Genomic DNA, 25,976 nt, shown 5'->3' with positions numbered 1-25,976 from the left:
ACTGAAAACCAGCCTCATTCCCAGGCACGTGATGGACCAGAGGCCTTCAGCCTTAAGCAGGAAACACGTGGCAATACAGGGACACTTGGGGAGCAGTGCATGGTCATTAGCTGACTGAGGGCATGAGCCCCATTCACGATGGTATGAATTGCATGATGTGGAACAAGACTCATGAGGTCAGAGGGCAGGGAACGTGTGTTGGGCCTTGTAGTGTAGATAAGTTAGGGTACGTGGAGAGGGAGAGGGGAAGTCCTTTAGGGTGGAGGATGGGAGTTTACAGTGAACAGAACCACACTTCCCTGTCACACTGTCCCCAAGAGAATGCAAGTTTAGAACTACACCGTGCACACACCTCACTGAACTACTCGGGGAGTATTTGTAGGTGCACGGCGGCTGGAGTGTCTCTAGGAAAGAATCTGGTTCTCCAGACGAGGGGTCATGAAACACGTCGGGGAAGATATGACTCATGTACTAATGATCGACTCCTCTTTCACAGAACCCACGTTGCTTTTAAGGAAAATGCTGTTTACACAGTTGGCATAACCTTTTTAGAAGTGAAAACGGAAGATTACGGCCATCCCTTCACATGCCATGCTGGTGCGTCTGCGGCATACTTCATGCTAACGCCCCCAGGTAATGTTCCCGTGGGCCAGGTACTGCTGAGAGGCTCCGATGGTGGCAAGGACACACACGGAAGACAGGTGGCATGTATGCAGGCATGTGGCAGCAGGGTGGTGGGACACAGACAAACCCAGCATGAGGTACTGGGTGAGTCTGAGAAGGCTCTCCAGGCGCTGCAACTCCAGCATGGGGTGTGTGGGGAGTGCCATATTATCAGACGTGGAATGCATGGGGAGTGCCATGTTAACATATGTGGAATATGTGGGGAGTGCCATGTTATCAGATGTGGAATGCATGGGGAGTGCCATGTTAACAGGCGTGGAATGTGTGGGGAGTGCCATGTTAACATATGTGGAATGCGTGGGGAGTGCCATGTTATCAGACGTAGAATGCATGGGGAGTGCCATGTTATCAGATGTGGAATGCATGGGGAGTGCCATGTTATCAGACATGGAATGCGTGGGGAGTGCCATGTTATCAGACGTGGAATGCGTGGGGAGTGCCATGTTATCAGACATGGAATGCGTGGGGAGTGCCATGTTAACAGTGACATGTTCTCCATCAAAGTTCTGGTAAACAGGTGTTCCTGTACCAAACCTGATTGCTCAATGTTTATAGTCATGTGCTTGTGATTTTCAGCCTTTAGGTGGTTTGTTATAAATAATTTGATATGAAAATAAAACGTTTATGTATATTTTTATCAGGTAACTTTTAAAATTATCTGCAGAGGCTGAATTCTGACACTGAGCAGAGGCCTTCAGACTTATGTACAGACATTGCTCTCCTGATGCCGTGCAGAGCTTACCGTTGCCCACGGAAGGGGACACAGCCGGGGAGACCGAGATGCTATAATCATAACCTGGGGCACAGCTTAAACTGCCAGCGGGCGAGGGGAGGTGCTTGAAGACCCGTGTAAAATGCTGCTGTGCACCTTAGCAAGACCGTTTTTCCTTGATTCTATTAATACCAACTTGTTTCCTTGGCTAGCTGCACGCAAGAGGGAGAGGGCTTGACTTGGTGATCGGTTTAACTGTGCTTGCGTGTGTCTAGCTAAAGTCCTACTCGAGAGGTTTTTCTAGAATTTAACATCAACATTAGCTCAGTGAGTGCTGTATGGAGCTATAGGATGCGCCTTGGCCCCTGGCCTCCTAAGTGTCCATCGCCTCCCTTCCAATAACAAGGAGTAGGGATGTGTCCACAACAGCTGCAGTCCTGACACACAAGCACGTGCATGGCCTGGAGGCCATAGTCACTCTGCCCGAGCTGCTTCAGCCGTGAGTGAGCATGCAGCACCTCCCCATCTCACCTGGGCCCATGAGGACTCTCTGGGTTGCAACAGGTGGAAGAAGCCTTGGGCTTATCAGCCACCATTATCCATTTTTACTCTTCTCAAGGACTTTCTCTTGTCATAGAAAGTAAATTTTTAAGTTTTTTTTTATTGATTTCAGAGAGGAAGGGAGAGGGAGAGAGAGATAGAAACATCAGTGATGAGAGAGAATCATTGATCAGCTGCCTCCTGCAAACCCCACACTGGGGACTAAGCCGCAACCCAGGCATGTGCCCTGACCCGGGAATCAAACCATGATCTCCTGGTTCATAGGTCGATGCTCAACCACTGAGTCATGCTGGCTGGGAAGTAATTTTTGATGGTTTCCCCCAATCAGTCTTGTGCATCTATCTCTCTTGGTGGCCCACCTGAGTGATTCTTGAGGCTCTGTCACCAGTGCGGTCCTTTCTTATCCTCATCCCTGATAACCTTCCCACTCTCAGGGCTTCAGTGTCATCTCTGAGCAGGTGCAGCCCACATGTCCAGACGCATCCTCCCTCCCACCTCCCAGGTGGCAGCCTGCATTGCCATCTGCTTGCTGGCCTGATTCTGAACTTTCTGGAAGAGAAGGGTGTCATGTTTTTTTCAATGTTGCTGCTCAGGCCTATGGGGCTCATTGCTGCATCAGTGATGTAGCAGGAAGCCGTAGTTCATTCCTATTGCTGAGTCCTATTTAACTGAAGAACTAAATCACAGTTGATTTTTCTGCTATAAATATGTCACGATTGTGTTGTTCCCACTTTGGAGCTATTCCTAGATCATGCTGCTTGGACATTTCAGGCTGTGAGTTGTTAGGTGGAGAGGCAGCCCTCCATGGCATATCCTTGGGTAGGATTAGCACAGAGGACTCAGGAGCCACCCAGAGAGAAGAGGGGAGGAGACTGCACAAGACTTGAAGGAATTATCATTGAAATCGGCCTCAACCTAGAAGTGTGAGTTCTTTGTTTAGTGACCTTGACTAAAAATGACCAACATAGATTTTCTTTTTTGTCTTTTTCTTTTGTTTTTAATGTTGACACTATTACAGATGCCCCCCAGTTCCCCCTCCCTTTGCCGGAAGCTCACCCCCCCGCCACTCCGACATACACCACACTGTTGTCTGTGTCGATGGGGGCTGTGCGTATATGCTCTTTGGCCACTCTCTTCACCTTCTTTCATCCAGTCACCCACACCTCCAGCCCCCTCTAAGATCTGTCAGTCTGTTCCATGTGTCCATGCCTCTGGTTTTGTTTGGTTTATTTTGTTCATTAGATTCCACATATTAGTGAGATCATATGGTGTTTGTCTTTCTCTGACTGGCTTATTTCACTTAGCATGATACTCTCCAGGTCCCTCCATGCTGTCTCAAAGGGTAAGAGCTCCTTTTTTACTGCTGCATAGTATTTCATGGTGTAAATGTGCCACAGCTTTTTTATCCACTCGTCTACTGATGGGCACTTGGGCTGTTTCCAGATCTTGGTTATCTATACTAATAAAAGGGTAATATGCTAATTAGACCGGATAGACTGGACGTCTTCCGGACGTCCTTCTGGACAAAGCCACAGTGGCGGGGCCGAGGCAGAGACAGTTAGGGGCAATCAGACAGGCAGGCAGAGCAGTTAGGGGTGATCAGGAAGGCAGATGACTGGTTAGGGGTGATCAGTCAGGCCATTAGTATTTTAATCAGAATTGCATTGAATCTATAGATTTCTTTGGGTAGTATGGACATTTTAATGATGTTAATTTTTCCAATCCAAGATTTCAACATTCTTGAATTTGTTAAGACTCCTTTTGTGTCATACATGTGGTCTATTTTTGAGAATGTTCATTGTGCACTAGAGGTATATACTTCCACTTGTTTGTATCTTCCTCTGTGTCCTTTTTCAATGTCCTATAGTTTTCTGAGTATTGGTCTTTTACCTCCTTGGTTACGTTTATTTTTAGGTACCTTATTTTTTGTTGCAGTAGGAAGTGGTATTGTTTTCTTAGTATCTCTTTTTTTAAATATATTTTTATTGATTTCAGAGAGAAAGGAAGAGGAAAAGAGAGATAGAAACATCAATGATGAGAGTGAAACCTCCTGCACGCCCCCTAGGGGAATCGAGCCTGCAACTTGGGCATGTGCCCTTGACCGAAATCGAACCCCAAACCCCTCAGTCCACAGGCAGGTGCTCTATTCACTGAACCAAACTGGCTAGGGCATTTTCTCTTTCTGATAGTTCATTATCCCATATAATAAAAGAGAATCATGTAAAATTGACCGTCCCCCCGCTACGCTCACCAGCCAATCAGGAGCGAGTATGCAAATCAACCCACCATCATTGGTGGGTTGATTTGCATACACAGGCACCAGGTGGAGAGCAGAATGGGAGAGCCAGCAGAGAGTGGAGTGGCTTGGGGAACTTGGCTCCCCAAGCTGCCAGACGGAGAGCAGAGAGGGAGAGCTGGCAGCTTGGAGGACTTGGCAGAGTGGGAGGCCATGGACGGAGACAGAGCAGGAAGGGAAAACCAAGAGCATGGGGAGCACCTGGAATGCTGGGAATCGTAGTTCTGATGGCAGGCGGATCTCCTAGACACTAGAGTAGCGGTTCTCAACCTGTGGGTTGTGACTCCTTTGGTGGTTGAACGACCCTTTCACAGAGGTCGCCTAAGACCATCCTGCATATCAGATATTTACATTACCATTCATAACAGTATCAACATTACAGTTATGAAGCAGCAACGAAAATCATTTTATGGTTGGGACACAAGATGAGGAACTGTATTTAAAGGGCCAGAAGGTTGAGAACCACTGTCCTAGACACTAGAGCAAAGTGAGCCTGGGGCAAGTTACTGTTGTGGTGGGGGATGGAGGGAAAGCAAAGGTGAGAGACATACGTAAAATCAGAGTGTCTAGGAAAAATTAAAGGGAAGATATCTTAAAACGTCCAGGAAATCTCCACCAATGAAGCAAAGAAAAAAAAAAAGCCTCTATTATTCTGTGAGCAACAAACCAAACTGAGTTGGGATCTCAGACAGTTCGCTCATATGATTGCAAAGACAGACAGAAACTCCCGGATTGGAGAGGGCTCTCCTGAGGGCTCCCAGATTGCAGAGGGTGCAGGTTGGGCTGAGGGACCTCCACACCCCCCGGTGCACGAATGCCGTGCACTGGGCCTCTAGTAAGTGTACAAAAATGCCACTGATCTGGATGTTAATTTTGTATCCTGCTACTTAGCCGAATTCATATATTAGATATAGCAGTTTTTTTGGTGGACTCTTCATGGTTTTCTATGCACAATATCATGTTATTGGTGAATAATGACAGTTTTGTTTCCTCCTTTCCAATATGGATACCTTTTATTTCTGTGGCCAAGACTTCCAGTACTATGTTGAATAGGTGCTGAAAGCAGACATCCCTGTCTTGTTCCTGATCTTAAGGGAAGCACTTTGTTTTTGCCCATTGAGTGTGATGTTGGCTGTGGGGTTTGTCATATGTGCCCTTTATTACACTGAGATATGTTCCCTCTATTCCCACTTTGTTTAGAGTTTTTATCATAAATGGGTGCTGGATTTTATCAAATGTTCTTTGTGTATCTATTGATATGATCATGTGGTTTTAACCTTTCATTTGTTTTTGTTTTTTTTGTGATCTGTCATATTTATTGAATTATGAATATTTGACCAACCTTGCATCCCTGGAATAAATTGATCATGGTGTATGATCTTTTCAATCTATTGCTGGATCCAATTTGCTAATATTTTTTGAGGATTTTAGCATCTATGTTCATCAGGAATATTGGCCTATGATTTTCTTTCTTTGTAGTATCTTCATCTGATTTTGGAATTAGGGTAATACTGGCTTTGTAAAAAGAGCTTGAAAGTCTTTCCTCTTCTTGAATTTTTTGGAATAGTTTGAAGAGGATAGGTGTTAGTTTTTCTTTGTATGCTTGATAAAAGTCCCCTGTGAGGCCATCGGTCCAGGAATTTTGTTTACTGGGAGTTTTTATTTTTATTACTGCTTCAGCTTCATTAGTTGTTGTTGACCTAGTCAGGCTTTTTTATTTTTCCTGAATGAGTTTTGAAGATTGTATGTTTCTAGGAATTTGTCCCTTTTGCCCAGATTGTCCATTTTTTTGGCATATTTTTTACAATTATTTGTATTTCTGTGGTGTCAGTTGCTACTTTCCCTCTTTCATTTGTGATTTTATTTATTTGGGTGCTTTCTCTTTGTTTCTTGGTGAGTCTGGCTAAGGGTTTATCAACCTTATTTGTCTTTCCAAGGAACCATCTCTTGGTTTCATTTATCTTTTGCTTTTTTTTTTTTTTTTATTCTCTATGTCATTTATTTCCACTCTCCTCTTTATTATTTCCTTTCTTCTACTTCTTCTGGGCTTTGTTTGTTGTTCTTTTTGTAGTTGGTTTAGGCATAGGGCTCAGTTATTTATTTTAGATTTTTATTGCTACTTGAGCTAGGCCTGCAATGCTGTGAACTTCCCTTTCAGGACTGTTTTCATTGTGTCCATAGATTTGGGTTGTTTTGTGTTCATTTTCACTTGTTTCCAGGTAATTTTTTATGTCTTTCTTGATCTCATTGGTAACCCACTCATTGTTTAATAACACTATTTAGCCTCCATTTTTTTGAAAATTTTTGAGGGTTTTAAAAATTGTAGTTGATTTCTAGTTTCATGCCACTGTGATCCAAGAAGATATTTAACAAGATTTCAACCTTCTTGAATTTGTTAATATTTATTTTGTGTCAAACATTTGGCCTATCTTTGAGAATGCTCATTGTAAATTAGATGAGAATGTATTGCTTTGGGATGAAATGTTCTGTAAATTTCAATTAAATCCATCTGATCTACTGTCTAATTTAAGGCCTCTGTTTCCTTGTTGATTTTTTATCTGGAAGATCTATCCAGTGATGTCAGTGGGGTGTTAAAGTCTCCTTCTATGACTGTAATTCTGTTGCTCTCCCCTAAAGTCCACCAAGAGTTGTCTTAAAAAAAATAATGTGTGTGTGTGTGTGTGTGTGTGTGCACATGCGTGCCTATATATTTACCAGGGTTATATCCTCTTGTTGGGCTTATCCCTTAGTATTATATAGCGGCCTTCTTTGTCTTGTTTATGGCCTTTGTTTTGAAGTCTATTTTGTCAGATCTGAGTATTGCTACCTAACTTTTTAGTTTCCATTTGCATGGAATATTTTTGTTATTGTTAATCCTCAGCTGAGGATATTTTTTCCATTGACTTTTAGAGAGAGTGCAAGGGGGGGGGAGGAAAGAGAGAGACAGAGAGAGAGAGAGAGAGAGAGAGAGAGAGAGAGAGAGAGAAACACCAATGTGAGAGAGATACATTGATTTGTTGCCTCCCACACACTCCCCGACTGGGATTGAACCTGCAATCCATGTACATGCCCTTGACTGGGAATCAAATTTGTGGCCTATTGCTGCATGGGCTGAGACTCTTAACCACTGGGTCACACTGACCAGAGCATGCATGGAATTTTTTTCTATCCCTTCACTTTCAGTCTGTGTGAGTTCCTTGTTCTGAGGTGGGTCTCTTATAGACAGTATATATATATATATATATAATGTTTTCTTATCCATTCAGCTACCCTATGTTTTTGATTAAAGCATTTAATCCATTTACTTTTAAGGTTATTATTTATTGGTATTTATTTATTTATTGCAATTGTTTTTCTTTATGCTTGTGTTTCTCTCTCTCTCTCTCTCTCTCTCCTTACAGCAAGTGTTTCTTGCAATCCTGGTTTGTTGGTAATGAACTTCTTTAACCTTTTGTTGTCGGTGTCCGGAAGCACTTTATTTCCCTTCAATTTTCAATGCAACCCCAGAGCCTATCCCTGGCCTCCTGGCTCCTGGACAGAAGCCTCCCCTAGAGGCAGAGTCTTTAAGTGCTCGCTCTGCATGTCTCCTTGCACCTCCGTGCTGTGGGACCAGGAAAGCAGGTGAAGGAAATCGTCCCTGAGCAGAACTTTGGTTTCTCTGCATGTCTCACCACAGAGCATTGGTGAGCATTTCTAGCTCTAGGCCCTGAGCAGCGGAACAAGCAGGACAGGCTAACTGAGTGTCAGCAGGTGGGGGAGTGGTGCTGCATGGCACTCAGTGTGGGCGAGACCCATCCTCCTTCCCAGGCCACATGGTTTAGCCCCTGCCTGGCTCTCTGCCCACAGTCCTCCTGTTATGCCCAGATTTCAAGATCCCCAATAGACCAACAGGGAGCCAGCCGAGTCCGATGCAAAAGCAGAGAGTCTTTATTACAAACCCGGGTTTGGCTCCCAGCCTCGACCAACTCAGTGGCGAGACAAGAGTGCCAGCCCCATGGGAAAAAGGGGTTTAATAGTAAGGGGAGGAGAGAGGACTGTGGGCCCTGCCGATTGGCCAGGTGCAAGTCGGTGCCTCGTTACACAGGATGTGGTCATATCTATGGCACGCACTTCCCTTGATTATCATTGGTTAGTTTAAAGGAATCCTAGGTGTGGCTAGCAGAGGCTTGGGTTTCTTCCGGAAAGGAGCTCTTTGCTGAGCACATGGCTCTGCCCAAAAATGGAGGATTCGGGGCAAGATGGAGGGCGTAGCCCTCGCCCTTTCACTCCCAGAGCACACAGCCCCTCAAGGTCACTGCTGAGCGCACGGGCAGACCCTCCACCAAGTGGCGTGGCCTGTGGACTCTCCAGAGTCACAGACTGCAGCGAACTTCCCTGGCTGGTGGTGGAAGAGGAGCTCCCCTTACCTGGCTGGTGCTGCCCAGTCTCCCAGGTGGACAGAATACCCACTGATTGCCACGCCCCAGGCCCCAGGGGCCCCTTCCTGCCTCTGTTGCTGTGGGTTGGGGATCCTTGCACCGGGCTGAGACCCATGCTCCCTGGAGGCGGAGCTCCACAGCCAGGATCCCTCCCCCGCCCCCACTTCCTGGCCACCAGCTGTATTAGGTGGCCCACCCTCTCCATGTCTTAACACCCCTAAGGCTCCTCCCGACTTCCTTCATGCTCCTTGGTTATAATATTTCAGATCAGCTGCACCTCAACTGCTTTTTCAAGCTGATTGCTCTCTAATTTAGCTGCAAGTGTGGCCAGGGGCTGGGAGGAAGTGGATGGAGCGCCAGCTGCTCTGCAGCCATCTTGGCATCTCCTCCAGTGCAGACTTTCATGCCAGCGCTGACTTACACACGACCACCGACCACCGGGAGGCAAAGGCCTGGCTCAGAGGAATAAGGCCGCCACAGCGAACAGCGGCCGGTCATGCAGGAGGGAAGAGGGTAATTTGTCATCTTTGCTGTAGGCCAGCTGAGAAGTCTGGGCTTACCACATGCATCTTTGTTCCTGTCCACACTTACTTCACATCTCACGTGCAATGTCTTTTTGGACACGTGCGTTTCATTTTGTTTTCCCTGAGTTTTTAGAAATATTCTCTCTTAAAGCCAAGCCTCTGTGGGTTTGCTTGGGGCCAGAGGTAAGGCTGCAGCTTCTCCACTTGACTTCCTTATTTTTGTAGAAGACACATCCCAATTGAATCTGAGCCTGAAGCAGGGTCACTAGAAAGTTGTTTGGATTGGGTGCACCCTTCTGGGAATTTCCCTAATCACTTACTCTCAGCTACCATCTCTGCTTAAGGCTGGCGGTAGCCATGTGGGCCCAATGGCTAGCACCTCCCTGATGGGCTTCAACAGGCACCTGGTGTCTCAACAGCGAGGTTCCCACTTCGTCCAGCTTCAAAGCTCATACTCCCTCTGCACTGCCATTCGTTTTCCGTTTCCAATCTCAGCATCCTTTAGCTCATTTACAAAACAGGGTGTCACCGCTCCTGAATGCAGTGACTGGTCAGCTCAAGAACCTCCGGCCGTCGCCCCGGCCTACTTACCAAGGGCTTCCGAGTCCCATAAACTGTGAGCGTGGTCTCCGTAGTGTGAGCATTACGATACCCAGACCCCTGGCTGCGCAGTCAGGGTTCCCAGAACAGAGCCGAAGGGAGAGGGGCCTCGGCGTCCGGAGAGCTGGGAAAGGGCCAAGACACGAAGGGTGGGAGGAAGGCAGCAGCATCTAAGATGAGGAAGGAGAGGCTCAAAGAAGTGGTCAGGGTCAGATGGCACCAGCACCCTGCAGGCAGGCCCCCGGGCCGTACTGGGGCGGAGTTAGTGGTTGCCATTGTCGTGACACAGAATGTTTCCAGACATCGCTTCCCTGGGCCACGCACTGAAGACCTGCAGTGCTGGCTGGGCATGTCCTTGGCCTCGGAGTGTGGCCTAGGCCAGTGGTGATGGCCCTTTTAAAGTGAAAGTGCTTTGGAAATCCAGAGAAGTGAGTCCCTCCCTTCCTTCCACCCTTCTTTGGGGACTGGAGGATCAAGAAGGGTCCATGGAAAAAGTGGTGTGTGGGGTAGGTCCCCAGAGTGGGGAGGATTTCTCTCCCTGTCCTTCCCTCTTTCTTATTCTGTCCTGGGAGCCGCTCCTTTGGCAGCAGCGGTGTGGCTGGTGGTGAGGAAGAAAGCGGCTGTTCCTCTTATCAGACACGTAGGAAGGAGCGTGTTTCTGTGGACACGGCGTTCAGGGGAACTGGTCTGCTCCTCGGTCAGGTGCTGCCCACAACTTTTTCCATAATCGCTCTGCAGGGACCTCACAGCGCAGGGCGTCTGCCCTCCGGGGAGCTGGTCCCGGAGGCTGGGGCGGGTTGGGGTGGGCGCTGGTCCCGGAGGCTGGGGCAGGTTGGGTGGGCGCTGGCCCCGGAGGCTGGGGCGGGTTGGGTGGGAGCTGGTCCCGGAGGCTGGGGCGGGTTGGGTGGGCGCTGCCCCCGGAGGCTGGGGCGGGTTGGGTGGGCGCTGCCCCCGGAGGCTGGGGCAGGTTGGAGTGGGCGCTGGCACCTAGAGGCTGGGGCCATCGCTGGCTCCGGGCCAGGCTTGTGGAGCCAAAAGAGATGGCTTTAGATGCAACTGAGAGCTCTGTACTTATGGCAGGAGTCCTGCTGCTCAGTTTTGAGTAGCAGTTATAGCAACATTATAATCAAGAGCGTGTGGCAGTGCCTGCTGCGGGGCTTTCCAACACGATGCTGGCTTCACATCTGGAGTGTGGACAGTGCCATGCAGGGCAGCGTCCTCACGGGGCATGTCCTCCTGGGGGGAGGGTGTGCTCCTGGGGGCATCTTCATAGGGAGGTGGCACCCTCATGCAACGGGCCTCAGCACCACCCTCCCCAGGCTCAGAGCTCTGTTTCCTGAAGTTCAGGGTCAGACCACAGCTCTCTACGCTCAGGCCTATGATTTAGCGAGGGAGGAGTAGTCACCGTTCCCTCACTGACATCGAATGCATCCCTGGCCTTTGCAGGGGGCCTGTGAGGAACTCAGGACTGACTGTGTTATTCTGCTCTCCTCGCAGCGCCAGACTGGCGAGCGTACCTGATCGGCGGGCTGCTGGCCATCACGGGCGCCGCTGCGCTTGTCCTGTGCGTGTCCAGCAGGTTTAGGATCGACATTGTGCTCTGGTATCGAAGTGCCTTCCACTCTGCCGGGACCATAGCAGGTAAGTGCAGGTGTTCGCTCACCGTGTGGCCATTTGAAAACACTTGGTCTTGCTTTCGAGCTGCCTCTTATGTCGCGGCACGTGCAGAGGCAGGCCTCTCCCTGGACCTTCATGCTGCCAAGTGCCTTCCCGGGCACCTGCGCTGTCAGCCACACCCCGCTGAGGCCTGTGCGACCCAGGGGGCAGATCCCTAGGTCCCACTGCAAAGCCTTTCAAAGGGATCGCACATCCACTGGTGTGAGCAAAAGGAGGAACTTGCTCCTTAAGCAAATTGCTCTTCATCCAGGAACTGCCCTTAGCACAGTGGGTGCATGTCAGGATGGGTGTGTGGGTAGGATGGGTGTGTGGGTAGGATGGGTGTGTGGGCAGGATGGGTGTGTGGGCAGGATGGGTGTGTGGTAGGATGGGTGTGTGGGCAGGATGGGTGTGTGGGCAGGATGGGTGTGTGGGCAGGATGGGTGTGTGGGTAGGATGGTTGTGTGGGCAGGATGGGTGTGTGGGTAGGATGGGTGTGTGGGCAGGATGGGTGTGTGGGTAGGATGGGTGTGTGGGTAGGATGGTTGTGTGGGCAGGATGGGTGTGTGGGTAGGATGGGTGTGTGGGTAGGATGGTTGTGTGGGCAGGATGGGTGTGTGGGCAGGATGGGTGTGTGGGCAGGATGGGTGTGTGGGTAGGATGGGTGTGTGGGTAGGATGGTTGTGTGGGCAGGATGGGTGTGTGGGCAGGATGGGTGTGTGGGCAGGATGGCTGTTTGGGCAGGATGGGTGTGTGGGTAGGATGGTTGTGTGGGCAGGATGGGTGTGTGGGTAGGATGGGTGTGTGGGCAGGATGGTTGTGTGGGCAGGATGGGTGTGTGGGTAGGATGGGTGTGTGGGCAGGATGGGTGTGTGGGTAGGATGGGTGTGTGGGCAGGATGGCTGTGTGGGCAGGATGGCTGTGTGGGCAGGATGGGTGTGTGTAGGATGGGTGTGTGGGCAGGATGGCTGTTTGGGCAGGATGGGTATGTGGGTAGGATGGTTGTGTGGGCAGGATGGGTGTGTGGGCAGGATGGGTGTGTGGGCAGGATGGGTGTGTGGGTAGGATGGGTGTGTGGGTAGGATGGTTGTGTGGGCAGGATGGGTGTGTGGGCAGGATGGGTGTGTGGGCAGGATGGGTGTGTGGGTAGGATGGGTGTGTGGGTAGGATGGTTGTGTGGGCAGGATGGGTGTGTGGGTAGGATGGGTGTGTGGCAGGATGGGTGTGTGGGTAGGATGGGTGTGTGGGCAGGATGGCTGTTTGGGCAGGATGGGTGTGTGGGCAGGATGGCTGTTTGGGCAGGATGGGTGTGTGGGCAGGATGGGTTTGTGGGCAGGATGGGTGTGTGGGCGGGATGGGTGTGTGGGCGGGATGGGTGTGTGGGCGGGATGGGTGTGTGGGCGGGATGGGTGTGTGGGTGGGATGGGTGTGTGGGCAGTATGGGTGTGTGGGCAGGATGGGTGTGTGGGTAGGATGGTTGTGTGTGCACGATGGGTGCTGGTAGACACCCTGCTGCCTGTGGTGCAGTATTTGATGTTCTCTCCTTTTAGTTAGGGAATGAGAAAAAGGAAGGAAGGAGGGAGGGAGGCAAGAGGAAGCAGAGCAGCCCTGTCTCACAGGGTGCTGCAGGAGCAGCTGAATGGAAGTCCAGAGAGGCCCTGGGCAGGACCTGGGCACAGCTGGGCTCCCCGTGCCTGAGGTCAAGGCCAGCTGCTGGCCGCTCTGCCTGGAGGTTGCAGTGGGTGCTGGGTCTGGGCCCTGCCGCTGCTTTCAGCTCGGAAGCCCTGGGTGAGACCCTAACATGAAGGAGCCAGTGTTCCCCCCCACCCCCACCCCACCCCGTGTGGTTTTAATGCGATATACAGGGGGCGGCAAAGGAGGCTTACAGCTGTGAGTACACAAAACACAGCGTATTCTTGTATTAATATTTATTAATTATTGTATTATTTTCCTTACAAATAACTCTAAACCCACTTTGCCTCACCCTGCATCCTCGGCTCAGAATGGACGTGACCTATTCCGGCCTTGAGTAAAGTAATAAACTGGGGCAGGGCCCCTGACTGGGTGGAAAGATGACTAGAAGGCACAAGGCCGTGTGCGGCTCAGGGGCTTGAAGAGACGGGGGTAAGTCTTCAGGTCCACACCTCGCGGTGCTCACTAGAGCAGGGGCGCAGGACCGCAGGGGCGGGGAGAGCGGGCTGGAGCGCGTCTTCGTCTTCCCAGTCCCTGTTCAGAGGCAGCATTGTTTACTCCAAGTGTCTGCTTTGCATGGAGAATAACTGGACAGAGCTGCCCACGTGTTTGATAAAACGAACGTGTCCTAACCTGGACTTTATTCTGCGTGAAATTTTAGGATTCAAACGTGTCAGCCCCTGAGCAACCAAAAAGACCCCGCTGTTTTTATGATGACAAATGACACTGCAGAATGCGGGCTGTGGCTCCAGGCCGGCAGGGGCGCCCCAGCTGTGCACGGCTCGCTGTTGTCGTCCCGGACGGGCAGCTCAGCCGCGTGCCCAGAACTGTCACCCCCTGACTCTGTGGCTCCAGGAGCTGAGGAAGGAGGGTGGTGAGTCCGGTTAGTGAGGCCAGCTCAGCAGGAGGAGGGGGGAGGCGGACTCGCCCTGCCCCCACTGACCTGAGGGAGGAGAGGCTCAGAGCCCAGCCCTGGGCTGAGGGTTGGGAGATGGGAACCCACAGTCAGCCAGTGATCCTCTTCCTCTTTTTGTTTTTTTTTAATCCATAAAAGTCTATGGCACTTTGTGATTAAGTTCTCCACAGCTCAGCTCTGCGTGCTCTCGGGTAAGCCCCCGGGGAGTGCTGGCCTGGACAGCCAGCCGGTGCTGGGCGCGGAGTCCCTGCTGCCTGCAGCCTCCTTCCTGGAGGACAGCCTGGTTGTCTGGGCGCCTGTGAAGCAATGGATGGCAAACACAATGAGGAGGGAGAAGCTGCCCTTCTGTGATGGAGCATTTATCCCAGGGATTAGTCAGGCTTTCTGCGTGACCAATCGTTACTTGTGTAGAAGTCAGTTTATAAGGGGTTCCCATCGTAGGCCCGGCTGAAGCCCACGGGTCCTGTCTATTCTCCATTCAGTCATAGGAGGCGCTTTCAAACCCTCCTGCCAGGGGTGCATGTGTACACAGCACGCAGACCGACGTACACACCTTAAGGGGTGTGTATTTGTGAGAAAGTTCCTGTAAACAGAACAAGTACAACCAAAACCCAAGTAGGTACAGTGAACACAGGGAAACAAAGGAAAAATGGCAAAATCAAGCCAGGGGACAGTTAGGACAAATCTTGGTCAGGTTTTAGAGTGAGCTGTGTTAGAAGGAAACGCGATTCTGTCCTTCCTCGTGTGCTATCCACGGGAACCTTTCAGTCCCTCCTGAGAGCACATGGCCTTTTTGGGGACAATTTTGCAAGTGTCATATTTTTTTTTTCTGTTTTCTTTTTACTTTATTTTAAATCTTTATTGTTGAGAGTATTACAGATGTCCCTCTCCTACCCCCCACCCCCCTCCACCTGGTTCCTGCCCCATCCCAGGCCTCACCATCCTATTGTCAGTGTCCATAGGTAATGCAAAGATGCATGTAAGATCTTTGGCTAATCTCTTCCCACCACCCCTCCCCTCTTCCCTCTAAGATTCGTCAGTCTGTTCCATGTTTCCATGACGTTGGTTCTATTTTTTAGATTTAATTATTGATAGATATGTATTTATTGCCATTTTATTGTTAATAATTTCTTCTTCTTCTTCTTCTTCTTCTTCTTCTTCTTCTTCTTCTTCTTCTTCTTCTTCTTCTTCCACTCCCTCCTCCTCCCCCTCCCCCTCCTCCCCTTCCTCCTCCTCCTCCTCCCCCTCCCCCTCCTCCCCTTCCTCCTCCTCCTCCTCCTCCTCCTCCTCCTCCTCCTCCTCCTCCTCCTCCTCTTCTCCTCCTCCCCTCAGCCCTACCTGGTTTGGCTCAGTGGATAGAGCATAAGCCCGCAAACTGAAAGGTCCTAGGTTCGATTCCAGTCAAGGGTACATGACTGGATTGCAGGCTTGACCCCCAGTAGGGGGTTTGCAGGAGGCAGCTGATCAGTGATTCTCTCTCATCATCGATGTTTCTACCTCTCTCTCCCTCTTCCTTCCTCTCTGATATCAATAAACAAATCTCTATATATAAAAAGCCAGTGACTAGAACGCAGTGGGCCAACCACCCCACAACCCCTCCCCCAGGCCAGCCCCGCCCCTGATCACCCCCACCCTAATAGGGGGTGGAACCAGCCCCTCCCCATGGCTGGTCCCGCCCCCGATGGGCCCCCACCACACTGATTGGCCTGCAGCCCCTCCCCATGGCCGGCCCACCCCTGATCGCCCCCCCCCCCCAACCCCAATAGGGGGTGGGGTCAGTTGTGGGGAGGGGCTGCAAGAATGTTGGCCCCCACCACCCCAATCGGCCCGCAGTCGCTCCCCCGACCCAGCCCCACCCCAGATTGGCCTCTCCATCCAATCAGGGGCAGGGCCAGCTGGCCAACTGCCTGCTGACCCTCCCTCTGGCTGGCACCAGCCACGATGGACCCCAACCACCCTGATTGGCCTGCTGCCCCTCCGCCCCTGATTGGTCCCCCCACTCTGATCACGGGAAGGGCTGGCCAGCCAACCACCCATGGCCCCTCCCCCAGGCTGCTGGCCCCAAATTGGCCCCCCAACACCATTCAGGGGTGGGGGCGGCGCCAGCCAGCCCACCACCCACAGCCCCTCCCACGGCCAGCCCCATCCCCGATCAGACCCCACCACCCTGATCAGCCTGCAGCCCCTTCCCCAGTCAGCTCCGCCCCTGACCAACCCCGCACCACACCAATCGGGGGTGGAGCTGGCTGGCGAACCTCCCCTGGCCCATCCCGCAGCTGCTGACCCCTGATCAGCCCCCCACCCCATTTGAGGGTGGATTTGGCCATCCCACTGCCCACAACCACTCACCACAGTGGCCCTACCCCAATCAGCCCCTCCACCCCAATTGGAGGCAGGGCCCACCAACCAATCACCCGCAGCCCATCCCACCAGCCGGCCTGGCACTGATCAGGGCAGGCCAGCCAGCCAACCTCCCGCCTTCTCCTCCTCCTGACAGGCCCAGCCCCGATCCCCCCCTTTGTGGCTGGGCCAGCTGGACCCCACCTGTGCATGAATTCATGCACTGGGCCTCTAGTGTGTGTGTGTGTGTGTGTGTGTGTGTGTGTGTGTGTGTGTATTACCCCTCAATATTTCATGTAATACTGGTTTGGTGGTGGTGAACTCCTTTAGCTTTTTTTTTGTCTGTGAGGGTCTTTATCTGACCTTCAATTCTAAATGATAGTTTTTCTGGATAGAGTAATCTTGATTGTAGGTCCTTGCTATTCATCACTTTGAATATTTCTTGCCACTCCCTTCTGGCCTGCAGTTTCTGTTGAGAAATCAGTTGATAGTCATATGGGCACTCCCTTGTAGATAACTAACTGCTTTTCTCTTGCTGCTTTTAAGATTCTCTCTTTGTCTTTAGCCCTTGGCATTTTAATTATGATGTGTCTTAATTAATGTGGTCCTTTTTGGGTTCCTCTTATTTGGGACTCTGTGCTTCCTGGACTTGTAAGTCTATTTCTTTCACCAGTAGAGGGAGTTTTCCACCATTATTACTTCAAATAGGTTTTCAATATCTTGCTCTCTCTCTTCTCCTTCTGGCACTCCCATAATCAAATGTTAGTAAGCTTGAAGTTGTCCCAGAGGCTCTTTACACTCTCTTCATATTTTTGGATTCTTTTTTCTTTTTGCTGTTCTGTTTGGGTGTGTTTTGTTTTCTTCTTCCTCATATTCCAAATCACTGATTTGATTCTCATAATCCTGTACTCGACTGTTGACTCCCTGTAAATTATTCTTTATTTTAGTTAGTGTATGCTTAATTTCTGACTGGTTATTTTTCATGTCTGAAATTCTCACTAAGATTCTTGAAAGTCTCACTAAGTCCCTTGAAGCTTTCATGAATGTCCTTGAGTAACCTATAACCATGTTTTTGATCTCTGTATCTAGTAATTTGCTTGATTTTACTTCATTTACTTCTTTTTCTGGAGATTTCTTCTGTTCTTTCATTAGTGATATGTTCCTTTGTCTCCACATTTTGGCTGCTTCCCTGTATTTGTTCCTATGTATTAGGTAGAACTGCTATGTCTCCTGGAATTGGTAGAGTGGCCTTGTGTAGTAGGTGTCCTGTAGGGCCCAGTGACTCAGCCTCCCCAGTCACCTGAGTTGGGCACTCTAGGTGCACCCCTGTGTGGGCTGTGCACACAGTCTTGTAGTTGAGCCTTGATTGCTGTTGGCGTCACTGGGAGGAGTTGACTTCTAGGCCAATTGGCTGTGAGGAACAGCTGTCACTATAGTGGAAAAGCTGCTGTGCAGGAGACACACTTATGAAGTAGGACGTGCTTCAGTGGGTCTTTGGTGCTCACTGAGTCTTCTCCTTGAGTGTGTTGCTTGTGGATGTGTACAGTTGTAATCTGGTGTCTTCTGAAGCTGCCCACTGGGTGCATTGGCTCTAGGGCCTCCTGGGAAGTACAAATTCAGCCACTGCTTGGGCCATCCCTCAAGAGCTACAGAGAGATCTGCAATGGCTGCTACTTGTGTTGGGCTTGGAAGTGCCCAGGTGAGGCCAAGCTGTGAAGCAGGGCAGGCTGGTGCTAGTGCCAGGTCTTAGGCCTTCTGCTTGTTTGAGAAATTTTAGCAAAGTCTGAAGCCTGAGCCAGGACAGGCCATTCATATGGAAAAGCCTCTGCAAACAGCTTGAGTGGGGCTGCAATTTGGATGGGACAGGGTCTCAGGGAATCACCAGGGTGGGGCGAAAAGTGTGGGCCATGCTGATGGAAACTCAGATATGGCTGCCAGTCAGCTCTGGGATGGGGGACAATGGCACCTATGAGCACCCCTGTCTGCGAGAAAGCCACCCCTGAGTTCCTGCCCTGATGCCAGTTAATCCAGTTGCTCCCCATATGTCCCTGGATCCCCCAAAGCTGCTACCCAGAGCTGGTGCTCAGGAGAAGAGGAACTGTGTAACTTCGTGTACCTGGCCCTTTAAGAGAACTGCTGGGTCTCTTCTGTTCACTCAGCCATTTGCTAACTTACAGTGCTGCATGCTATTTCTACATTCATGAGTGGCCTTCTGATTGTATATCTGGGTCTTGTTCATCTGTACACTGTGAGCACAGTGGCTGTGGCCTGTGGCTGGTCAGTATACACTGGCTCACTCTGACATGATGATGTGCAATGATGTTTGAGTTCTTAGCATGGCACAGCCAATTCCTAGAGCCTGCTGCTTGGTTTCCTTGTAGAGTAATGTGCAGTTTCAATGATGGGATTCACCGGTGGGGCTACATTGTGAGGATTTGGCCCACTTCACCTGGTGCCGTTAGAACAGCACTCTGTTGCACAGGATCCATCGACAGTGACATTGATGGAGACTCTTGCTTCCAATTCTTTTCAGCTGCACCACAGAGGGTAGTATAACAAAAGTGAAGGCTGCCTGATGGGCTTGTTAGGTAGGCCATGGCCCAGCAAAGTGTCTCTGAGCTTGAGGATAACTAAGTAGAAACCCCCCAAACTGAAAAGTGAAGAGAACAAAGACTGTAAAACAAAACAAAACTAAACTAAACATAAAATGACTGTGGCACAACCACAGAAGGGGTAAAGTCTAAAGAGAGTCCCAGAAGGAGGAGAAAGAGAGAAAGGAAGAGATATGTTTGAAACAGTAATGACTGAGAATTTCCCGCAATTAATGTTAGACACTAAACCACAAATCCAGGAAGCTCAGAGAACACCAAGTGTGGTAAATATTTTTAAAAACCCACAAAAAAACTCACATACACCTAGGCACATTATTTTCAAACTACAGACAATCAAAGATAAGAAAAAATATCCCAAAAGAAGCCAGAGGCAAAAAGTCACCTTAACCATAGAGAAGCAAAGATAGAAATTATGCTCAACTTCTCGGACACCATGCAAGCAAGAAGCCAGTGGAGTGAATTATTTAAGTGTTAAAGGAATGTGATGCTGAGAGCAGCAATGCTTGGCACCGAGTCAGCCAGCTGAGCACTCTGAAGCCATCAGACCTGAGCGAAGAGGACAGCGTGGTAGCAACTCCAATTTCCACCTTGTTCATGTAGGAAGGACTTGGTAGGATTCGTTCCATGAGCTCGCCACATTTCTCTTTCAGACGGGAAGCTGTATGATGCGTACGTCTTGTACCCCAAGCCTCCCCGCGACTGCAGGAGCTCTGATGTGGACACGCTGGTTCTGAGGGCTCTGCCCGAGGTGCTGGAGAGGCAGTGTGGATATAAGCTATTTATATTGGGCAGGGATGAGTTTCCTGGACAAGGTATGTGTTAACTGAGGTAGAAAAACAAAAATGAATAAAAAAATTAACGGAAACTTCCCTTCCTTCACTTTACAAATGGTAGGGACTCTGCTTGCCTTCCCCACTGAACCATAGGAAGTCTTTCACTGTCCAGCTCTCCACCTGAGCTGGGAGCTTAGAACCCACTCCCCTCTCCCGTTCAGCTCATCCCTGCAACAGGATAACAGAGACCCTGACGGAAACACCGTGACTCTCTGAGCAAGGATATGGCTAAACCACCACGTGCACAGGCGGTGGGTGGCATAGGCACTTAGAACCTTCCATGTGCACAGGCGGTGGGTGGCATAGGCACTTAGACCCTTCCATGTGCACAGGCGGTGGGTGGCATAGGCACTTAGACCCTTCCATGTGCACAGGCGGTGGGTGGCATAGGCACTTAGACCCTTCCATGTGCACAGGCGGTGGGTGGCATAGGCACTTAGACCCTTCCATGTGCACAGGCGGTGGGTGGCATAGGCTTCTTAGACCCTTCCACGTGCACAGGTGGTGAGTGGCATAGGCTTCTTAGACCCTTCCACGTGCACAGGTGGTGAGTGGCATAGGCTTGGACCCTTCCACGTACACAGGTGGTGGGTGGCATAGGCTTCTTAGACCCTTCCATGTGCACAGGTGGTGGGTGGCATAGGCTTGGACCCTTCCATGTGCACAGGTGGTGGGTGGCATAGGCTTCTTAAACCCTTCCATGTGCACAGGTGGTGGGTGGCATAGGCCTCTTAAACCCTTCCACGTGCACAGGTGGCACAGAGACTGAAAGTGGTCACTTGCCCTGATGTCCTTGAGACTAACTGCTGAGTGTTTTTTCAGTTGGAGCATGTAAATAAGCTCATGTTTAAAGTGGATTTTCTAACCCTCAACCCCTACCCCTCCCCAACTAAACAGAAGAGGTATTTACTTCTCTCATTTAATAGCAGTATAGCTTTGGGCTGTGTAGCTGACATCTCTGAACCTCAGGTGGCTCATCTGTCATATGGGGATAAGAATGCTTCCCTGACTTGGTTGAGAGAATTAAACGAGTATAACCTTAAGCAGTACTGATTAGACCAGCGGTTCTCGACCTTTGGGTCGCGACCCCTTTGGGGGTCGAACGATCCTTTCACAGGGGTCGCCTAAGACCATCGGAAAACACATATATAATTACATATTGTTTTTGTGATTAATTGCTATGCTTTAATTATGTTCAATTTGTAGCAATGAAATTGGGGGTCACCACAACATGAGGAACTGTATTAAAGGGTCGCAGCATTTGGAAGGTTGAGGACCCCTGGATTAGACACTCAGAGGACAAAGATTTCCCCTTTGATGGCTATACAGTCAATGGCTGAACTTTGAAATAAGTCTCATTTTCTAGTCACCAGGAACCAATATTACTACTTTATTGCAGTTGGAAGTGGCTTATTCTAGGCCGCTTTTAAAGCTTTCTAACTACTTTGGACTTACAGGCTACTTACACCCACCGAGACCACAGCTATATCTCTGCCCAGACCTTCCCATGTTCTGAGATCACCCTCTATGAGGAAATGAAACTTCAGTCCAGTGCTTATGATAAACATGTGGAAGAGCTCTCCTTTCATAAGCGGGTCCATCTTCATTCACTCACGTATCCAACAAATATTTATTGAGCACCTGCTATGTGCCAGGTAGTGTCCTAGGCTCTAGAAATGTTAAAAGTAACAAAACAGCCAAAACCGGTTTGGCTCAGTGGATAGAGCGTCAGCCTGTGGACTGAAAGGTCCCAGGTTCGATTCCGGTCAAGGGCATGTACCTGGGTTGCGGGCACATCCCCAGTGGGGGGTGTGCAGGAGGCGGCCAATCGATGTTTCTCTCTCATCGATGTTTCTGACTCTCTATCTCTCTACCTTCCTCTCTGTAAAAAATCAATAAAATATATTAAAAAAAAAAAAGTAACCGAACATAAAAAGTCTGCTTTTGGGGAGGCTGTTATCTATTCATATATCCTAAGAATAAGGAGGATATAAAACTTGGTCTTTATTCTGAAAAAGACCAACTTATTTCAGCCACCAGAAACCATCAGGGTATATAAATCCTGGTCATTTAAATAGCTACAAAGCATAAGAGGAAAACACGAATAAAGATTAAAATGACATTTGAGGTAACTTCTTATTCTTTTAAAATGCATTTATTTTAAAAAAATATGTTCATCATCTTATACCAGACCTCCAGCTAAGTATGGCAAAACTAGGCCTGATCAGACCCTGTTCTGAGCAGTTCACGCCTGTGTGAGCTGAGGAAAGTGACATACCAACAACTAACTATCAAAACATGTGATTCATGAATATAAAGGACCAATGCTTCAGGGACAGTAGGACGTTTTCACAGAGAGGGTGACGATGTCAAAAGACAACTTGTTAGTCCATTGCTAAGTCATGTCTATTTTAATGTTCATTCTTAGGGTCCATTTCTACTGTCCTCAAGAGCATTAAGATCCAGGCTGCTTTACTCATGAGATCTGCTTCTCTCTCTCTCTGTGCAGCTGTGGCCACTGTCATCGATGAGAACATTAAGCTGTGCAGGCGACTGATCATCATCTTAGTTCCTGAACCGCTGGGCTTTGACCTCTTAAAGAACATGTCAGAAGAACAGATTGCAATCTACAACGCTCTCATCCAGGATGGGATGAAGGCCATTCTGATTGAGGTGGAGAAAGTCGAGAGCTATGCATCCATGCCAGAGTCAATCCAGTATCTCAGACAGAAGCACGGGTCTGTCCAGTGGAGCAGGGACTTCACAGCGCAGTCACCTTGTGCAAAGGCCAGGTTCTGGAAAAAAGTGAGATACCTCATGCCACCCAAAAGGTTTCCGCCACCTTCTCCGGCCAGCTGCTGAAGCTCATGCCCTGTGACCTCACAGCTGGCAACAGCTGGCAAGCGGGAGGCCACCTGGGAGGTCTCTACCCCATGATGGAAAGTTTGCCCTTGGAAGTGGCTCACAGTTGGACAAGGTGCACTGCATTCAGGCCGCCTGCTTGGAGTCTGTCATTGGTACTTGTGAGAGAGAGGCTGCGTTTATTTTTGTGTTTTGTTTTTGTGTTAAGAATATGTTTTTATTGACTTCAGAGAGGAAGGGAGAAAGAGAGATAGAAACATCAATGGTGAGATAGAATCATTGATCGGCTGCCCCCTGCATGTCCACAGTGGGGATCTAGCCTGCAACCTGGGCACATGTTCTGACGAGGAATCAATCTGTCATTTCCTGGTTCATAGGTTGATGCTCAACAACTGAGCCACACCAGTTGGGCGAGAGGGACTGTGTTTGTTTGCTTATTTTGGTCAGAGATGCTTCTTTAAGGAATCACCTCTCTAGAAGGCCCTCATTAACTTATTGGCTCTGAACCCCTATGAACATTTGCTGAACATGGAGTGGATTTGAGCCCCTGAGAAATGGGGCACAGGGCGCTCTGGGATTGTAATTCAGATGTCAGGAAGTTGGCACATGGTGTGGCACCTGAGAGACCAGAGCTGGGAGCTGGTAGTCAGGGGAGGGCAGGAAGGTGGGATGTGGGCTTGGAGAGGGCTGGCAAGGATAATGGCAGTTGTTATGCCTGACCAGTGTCCACAGGGCCCTGTGCTTAGGGATATCTGCTGTCTGTGCAAATATATAGCCATGATCAGTCTTAGCAGGTGATATTGGAAGTGACTTAGTGGTCACCAGACCAGTGGGGTTAACAGTGGCGACACTGTAATTGCCCATTAATCACCCTCTGGTGAGCTCCATGCTTTGAAAGACTTGATCTGTCAAGCCAAAATAAGTCACACCTCCCTTGTTTTTCCAGCTGGCTCGTATCAGCCAGAATGCTGAGCAACATGTGAGAGGCATGGTTATCACCCCGAGATGATGTCATTATGGTCCAATTAAAACAAAGTAATTTTTCAGTTAGTCCCTCATCGCAGGTCAGTTCATGATGAAACAAGTCACAAAGAGTCTTGATACTAAAAATTAGCTGTCACTCTCATCACAACTTTTAAGGACCCTAACTTGAGGAGCCCATTCTGTGGTAAATGACACTGAGCCTTACTTAAAAAGTGGCCTGCTAGGATGCACAATTAATATTCAGAAACTGGTGGCATTTTTATACACCAATAACAAACTATGAGAAAGAGAAACTAAGAGAACACTCTCATTTTACAATTGTAACAAGAAAAATAAGATAACTAGGAATAAATTTAACCAAGGAGATAAAACACTTGTACTCAGAAAATTATAAGACACTGAAGAAAGAAATTGATGAAGATACACATAAGTGGAAGCATATATTGTTCATAGATAGGAAGAATTAACATCATCAAAATGTCCATACTACACAAAGCAATCTACAGATTCAATGCAATTCCTATCAAAATACCACTAGTGTATTTCACAGAACTAGAACAAATATTCCAAAAATTGATGTGAAACAACAAAAGACCCTGAATAGCCCAAGTAATCTTGCGAAAGAAGAACAAAGTTGAAGATACCTCATATCAAATTATACTGCAAGGCTGTAGAAATCAAAACAGCATGGTATTGGCATAAAACCAGACACACAGACTAATGAAACAGAATAGAGAGCCCAGAGATCAACCATGGCTTATTGTCAATTAATATCTAACAAAGGAGGTGAAAACATACAATGGGATAAAGACAATCTCTTCAAGAAGTGGTATTGGGAAAATTGGATAGGTACATGCAAAAAAAATAAAATAAAACCAGACCACCTCCTTACACCACACACAAGAATAAATTCAAAATGGATTAAAGACTTAAATGTTAGACTCAAAACCATAAAAAACCTAGAAGAAAATGTTAGACTCAAAACCATAAAAAACCCAGATTTTACAGGCAGTAAAATCTTGGCTATTTCTCGTAGCAATATTTTTTTTCTGATATAACTCCTCGGGCAAGGGAAACAAAACAAACATAAACAACTGGGACTACATCAAACTAAAAGGTTTTGCAAAGCAAAGGAAACTGTCAACAAAATGGAAAGACAACCCACTGAATGGGAAAGCATATTCACCAATAATGCATCTGATATGGGGTTAACCCTTTGAGTGCCAACCAATACCTAAGAACTATGCTGAAATTGCCAAGGCATTTTTGCTGATTTTACAGCAGTTTAGGAAAAAAATTATGAATCACAAGTAAATGAAGTTACATATTCATAAACTTAAGGAAACCTTTATTACATTGACATATTTAGCAATATCATCATCACTAATAAAAGCAGACTTAGGCCGAAACCGGTTTGGCTCAGTGGATAGAGTGTCGGCCTGCGGACTGAAAGGTCCCAGGTTCGATTCTGGTCAAGGGCATGTACCTGGGTTGCGGGCATATCCCCAGTAGGAGATGTGCAGGAGGCAGCTGATCGATGTTTCTCTCTCATCGATGTTTCTAACTCTCTACCTCTCTCCCTTCCTCTCTGTAAAAAATCAATAAAATATATTTAAAAGAAAAAAAAAGAAAGAAAAAGCAGACTTAGAACTGGACGCCATTTCAAAGCTTTGATAGCGCTCCCGGCACTTTAGGCAAAAGACAGGAGGAAAACAATCGCATTCCCCGGCACTCTAGGGGTTAATATCCAAAATTTATAAAGTGCTCATACAACGCAACACCCAAAAAACAAACAATTCAATTAAAAAATTGGCAAAGAACCTGAGTAAATACTTCACCAAAGAGGACATGGAAAGATGCTCAATGTTACTAATGATCAGAACAATGCAAATGAAAGCAAAATGTGATATCACCTCACGCCTGTCAGAATGGCTATCATCAATAAACACCAAATGCTTATTTGATTTTATGGCTAAAATCAACAAACACCAAATGCTGGTGAGGATGCGGAGAAAATGGAACCCTGGTGGGAATGCAGACTGGTGCAGCCACTGTGGAAAACAGTATGGAGTTTCCTCAAGAAATTAAAATGGAACTACTTTATGATCATCCATCCCACTTCTGAGACTATCTCCAAAGAAACCCCAAAACACTGATTTCAAATATATGAAACCCTATGTGCATTATTTATAACTAGGGGCTTGGTGCATGAAATTTGTGCACTGGGGCGGGGGGAGCTGTCCCTCAGCCCAGCCTGCACCCTTTCCAATCTGGGACATCCCTCTC

At 48.6% G+C, this 25,976-nt stretch overlaps 1 protein-coding gene across 1 annotated transcript in view; it reads left to right on the top strand.

Annotated features, from left to right (window-relative positions):
- The window catches only part of IL1RL2 (interleukin 1 receptor like 2), a gene marked incomplete at its 5' end in the record, with an annotated part of 47,237 nt that extends 21,664 nt beyond the window's left edge, over positions 1–25,573 (top strand). Inside the window, 4 exons of the mRNA XM_081101505.1 lie at positions 497–633; positions 11,293–11,436; positions 19,662–19,823; positions 22,354–25,573. Of these exons, the coding sequence (XP_080957631.1) occupies positions 497–633; positions 11,293–11,436; positions 19,662–19,823; positions 22,354–22,706 (796 nt within the window). The 3' untranslated portion in view covers positions 22,707–25,573. The remainder of the gene's footprint in view (positions 1–496; positions 634–11,292; positions 11,437–19,661; positions 19,824–22,353) is intronic.
- Between the last annotated feature and the right edge of the window lie 403 nt (positions 25,574–25,976).

This window comes from Myotis nattereri (genome assembly GCF_964212035.1).
Source record: "Myotis nattereri genome assembly, chromosome: 10".
In the NCBI taxonomy this organism is placed as follows: Eukaryota; Metazoa; Chordata; class Mammalia; order Chiroptera; family Vespertilionidae; genus Myotis; species Myotis nattereri.
The sequence above is the reverse complement of the archived record's forward strand: the minus strand, read 5'-3'. Positions and strand labels throughout refer to the sequence as shown.